This window comes from Lycium ferocissimum, chromosome 10, assembly GCF_029784015.1.
Source record: "Lycium ferocissimum isolate CSIRO_LF1 chromosome 10, AGI_CSIRO_Lferr_CH_V1, whole genome shotgun sequence".
Classification (NCBI taxonomy): Eukaryota; Viridiplantae; Streptophyta; class Magnoliopsida; order Solanales; family Solanaceae; genus Lycium; species Lycium ferocissimum.
In genome coordinates this window covers 42,449,163-42,453,560 of record NC_081351.1, presented here as the reverse complement: position 1 = coordinate 42,453,560, position 4,398 = coordinate 42,449,163, and the positions used below count along the sequence as shown (strand labels likewise).

Here is a 4,398-nt window from a genome sequence, read left to right as displayed (position 1 = left end):
ATTACAATTATTTTTTATGTATTATAGTAAATATTGAATTCCTTTAGCTTATGCGTGCATTTACTTCTTTGTATAACTAGATATCCTTAATGAAAACTCTGGTTTCACCACTAGCTTGTGGTTTATGATTAATGTCAATTAATTGATACTTTATTTAATTGAAAAATCACCTTGAAAGTGCTCAATGGGTTTTGTATACTATCAGTTCTCGATCAATTTCTTTTAAAGTGATGTACTGTTTTTCTCTACCCTTCTCTGTTATTATAGCTAGAGAGGATAAGTTAAAAGATCCTGACATGCTTCTTGAAGCACATGTGGATGTTAGTTAACCAGTCAGAATACACAAGAATTAATTGGTAGTACAATTATATTTCTTCACTATAGCATTAATCGTACAAGGTGAATTCAATTTACCATATAAAAAGTCATTTGACATAGTTGAGTTTTACTTATAAAATTAGCTTTTGAGCGACACAAGGATTGACACTAAATCATGAAATAATTAGCTTTATTCGATTTGTCAATGTATCAAACAAGTGAAGTTTCAAGGTTTTCTTTGTAAAATCACTGTCATATATACATGTGAACAGAACATCTCAATGAAAGTAAGGCGTCATATTAAAAAAGCAAGATGCTCTGATTTCTGTAACTAAAATCATCCAAAGTTGAGGCATCCACACACGTATTTTCAAAGCTCCAGTACTATATACTAATTAAAGAGATAGGAAAAGAAGACTTTCTCTTTGAATTATTGCATCACAAATAGTATAGCTGCCATAATAGTTTATTCATTTGCTTAGCTTGCAGCCTCTATCGAAAAAGGAAAAAAATGTCAATTTGAGCCGACATGACAAAACCAAATCAAAACGCTTTTAACTTTGGTAGATTTTAAGTATTTTAGTGAGACTTTTACCTTCATGGCTTCATCAATAAAGGTAATTGTTTAAATGAAAGCTATATAAAGGGGTTCATGTGCAGCTTAAGAGGACAACAACTTCTCTCCTTTGTTTCAAATATGGGGAAAATGGCCTCTCTATTTGCAACTCTTTTTGTGGTTTTAGTTTCACTTAGCTTAGCTTCTGAAAGCTCAGCAAATTATCAATACTCATCTCCACCACCACCTAAGAAGCCATACCACCCTTCACCAACACCTTATCATCCTGCACCAGTTTATAAATCTCCACCACCACCAACTCCAGTTTACAAGTCACCACCACCACCCAAGAAACCACACTACCCACCACACACCCCAGTTTATAAGTCGCCACCACCACCAACTCCAGTTTACAAGTCACCACCACCACCCAAGGAGCCACACTACCCACCACACACGCCTGTTACACCGCCAACTCCAGTTTACAAGTCACCACCACCACCCAAGGAGCCACACTACCCACCACACACGCCTGTTACACCGCCAACTCCAGTTTACAACTCACCTCCACCACCCAAGGAGCCGCACTACCCACCACACACGCCTGTTACACCGCCAACTCCAGTTTACAACTCACCTCCACCACCCAAGGAGCCGCACTACCCACCACACACCCCTGTTACACCGCCAACTCCAGTTTACAACTCACCTCCACCACACAAGAAGCCACACTACCCACCACACACCCCTGTAACACCGCCAACTCCAGTTTACAACTCACCTCCACCACACAAGAAGCCGCACTACTCACCTCCACCACACAAGAAGCCGCACTACTCACCTCCACCACACAAGAAGCCGCACTACCCACCACACACCCCTGTAACACCGCCAACTCCAGTTTACAACTCACCTCCACCACCTAAGGAGCCGCACTACCCACCACACACCCCTGTTTACAAGTCGCCACCACCGCCAACTCCAGTTTACAACTCACCGCCACCACCCAAGGAGCCGCATTACCCACCACACACCCCTGTTTACAAGTCCCCACCACCACCCAAGGAGCCACACTACCCACCACACACCCCAGTTTACAAGTCACCACCACCACCCACAAAGCCACACTACCCACCATACACCCCAGTTTACAAGTCACCACCACCACCTACTCCAGTTTACAAGTCCCCACCATCACCCACAAAGCCACACTACCCACCACACACCCCAGTGTACAAGTCACCACCACCACCAGTGAAGCCATACCATCCTTCACCAACACCATACCATCCTGCACCAGTATATAAGTCTCCACCACCACCTACTCCAGTCTACAAGTCTCATCCACCACCCCACTATCTTTACACTTCTCCTCCTCCTCCCTACCATTACTAGGAGAAGACTTCATTCTTCATTAAGTTTGAGGTAATTAAGCCAACTAAAACTTTTAAAAATGATATGTCTAAAATGCGAAGCAATAAGTTGCATAATTTCTTCATGCAAAACATTATTGTAAAGACCAATGCTGTCTAATTCTTATTTGGTTAGCTTTGATCAATTACAATGTATGTTCTCATTCACAATATATGTTCTTATGCAGGACAAGCAGAATGGTCAGCCAAGAGAAATGCATTTTCATTTTCGAGAGACAATGAAAATGTCGCACGAAAAGGAAGAAGACAAAAGATTAAACAATAAGCCCCACAGATGGCGAAGTTCTTTTGTAGCTTCATGTTTTCTAAGTTAGTGATATATTTGTACCCAATATTTATATTTTCCTTCTATGTCTTTGTGTGTGTTTGCTCAGTTTCGATCTCCTTGCAAAATGCAGAGATTATGAGATGAATAAAATAAGTTATTATTATACGTGTTTATCTTCACCTTCTCTCTCTAGTCTTTTTTTCTTTTCCTTTTTCTTATTTCATCTTTTTTATATCAGATTAAATCATTTAGGAAAGGTCCGGGGAGTGATTCACTTAATTAAAAACCTAAAATTAGAAGAATCTTTTTTTTCTAGAAAAAGATTTTTAAGCCGAATTCAAATAGAAACACTTCTACTTACTTTTACGTGTACGATTTATGACTATTTTCAAGTTGATATTGATAAATAATCAAATAGAGACCTGGCAAAGTACTCAGCTCTTTTGTGGCAGTATTCAGAGTACGAAAATTAAATTATTTAATTTTGGCGTGAATTTGAACATGAAATCTACAAATACAGTATATATTTTGAAAGAAAATTTACTAGAACATCCACAAGTGTGCCACATATACATCAAATAGAACAATATGGTTGCCGAGTCATACTATGGGGAAGTATGGATCAAAACAATGTTAGAAACAGAATTCTTTTCGGGAAAATTTCCTACATAAACGAATTTAGAACCATATTTATCAATAGGAGCGGTATTTTCTAATTAACCAAACATAACGAGATTCCTATTACAAACACAGTAAAAAAAGAAGTCACCACAGGATATCTTTCTATCCAAAAATAGGCGATCATCTTTCTTAATTTTCTTTAGTTTGTTTCACAATCACAATCCCAATGAAGCTGCATCTAAATCAATTTTGATACACTATCAAAATCTCTTGTTTTGTTTCACATGCGCCATCAAAAATCGAATTAGTTTCCATACAAAATCTTCTTCTACTAACATAAATAGAAGCGAGATTCAAAAATCTGATAATGCTGGATTCAAGGGTAAAATAGACATTGCTAGGATGGGGGGAGGGGGGGTGGGTATGTCGGGGGGGGAGGGGAGAAGAATGTTTATTGTTCATAGTTGAGGGGGGAGTTTGATTTTTAAAGCAAAGTTAACATTGAATGTTACGAGAACATATTTCCTTCAAGAGAATCTGAACAAAACTAAAAATAAGTTTGCTAGAACCTTTATGTGGAACTGAACAGGTCCTCTGAGGCATTAAATTCGTTCTAGGAATATCATAATATAAATAAAAAATGACTTGGATATAAGAACGTAACCCCTAGGCAAATAGGATTCAAAAAGTATGTATATCTAACTGACAATAAATTGTGTACACACTGTGGTAACTAGACATTATAATGAGTACTCGACTTTGGCTAAAACAACTGGGGAGAATACAAAGGTTTGTGATGTCAAGTTGGACCAAAAGTCAGGTGATTTATCCTTTTACTTAAAGAAATTGGAACCAAGCTGGTATGTTTTCCTATGTCTAATCTTTGAGTTACTTTGCAGAATAAAGTTATGTTGGTGAATATTTACCACAAATTATAATAAACTACAGTTGAAAAATAAAATAAAAATGAAGAACAAAATGAATTAAATATTCTTCATGCTGAGGCGCGGATATCTCGCTCTCTTTAAAGAGATTCAAGCCCACTGCGGCATAATCTTCATCAGTCCAGTAGTATAACTCTGACTCATCCCCTCCAGGATACAACAAACCGTCAATGTCGTGTGACTCAAACAACTCCGGACTAGTTGAAGAGTCCAAAGCTCCACCATAAGAACACCTTCCTTCAACTAAAAATTACTTTC

General features: G+C 38.2%; 1 protein-coding gene across 1 annotated transcript; it reads left to right on the top strand.

Annotated features, from left to right (window-relative positions):
- The first annotated feature begins 982 nt into the window (after positions 1 to 982).
- On the top strand, positions 983 to 2,740 carry LOC132033930 (extensin-3-like). The gene is made up of 2 exons (XM_059424099.1): positions 983 to 2,299; positions 2,475 to 2,740. Exon 1 carries the CDS (start codon positions 1,016 to 1,018, stop codon positions 2,267 to 2,269), a length of 1,254 nt encoding a protein of 417 aa, XP_059280082.1. The 5' UTR covers positions 983 to 1,015; the 3' UTR covers positions 2,270 to 2,299; positions 2,475 to 2,740.
- Positions 2,741 to 4,398: the final 1,658 nt, after the last annotated feature.

What these genes read in the sequence shown, in the direction of transcription:
- LOC132033930 (XM_059424099.1), top strand. Translation starts at nt 1,016, where the DNA reads ATGGGGAAAATGGCCTCTCTATTTGCAACTCTTTTTGTGGTTTTAGTT.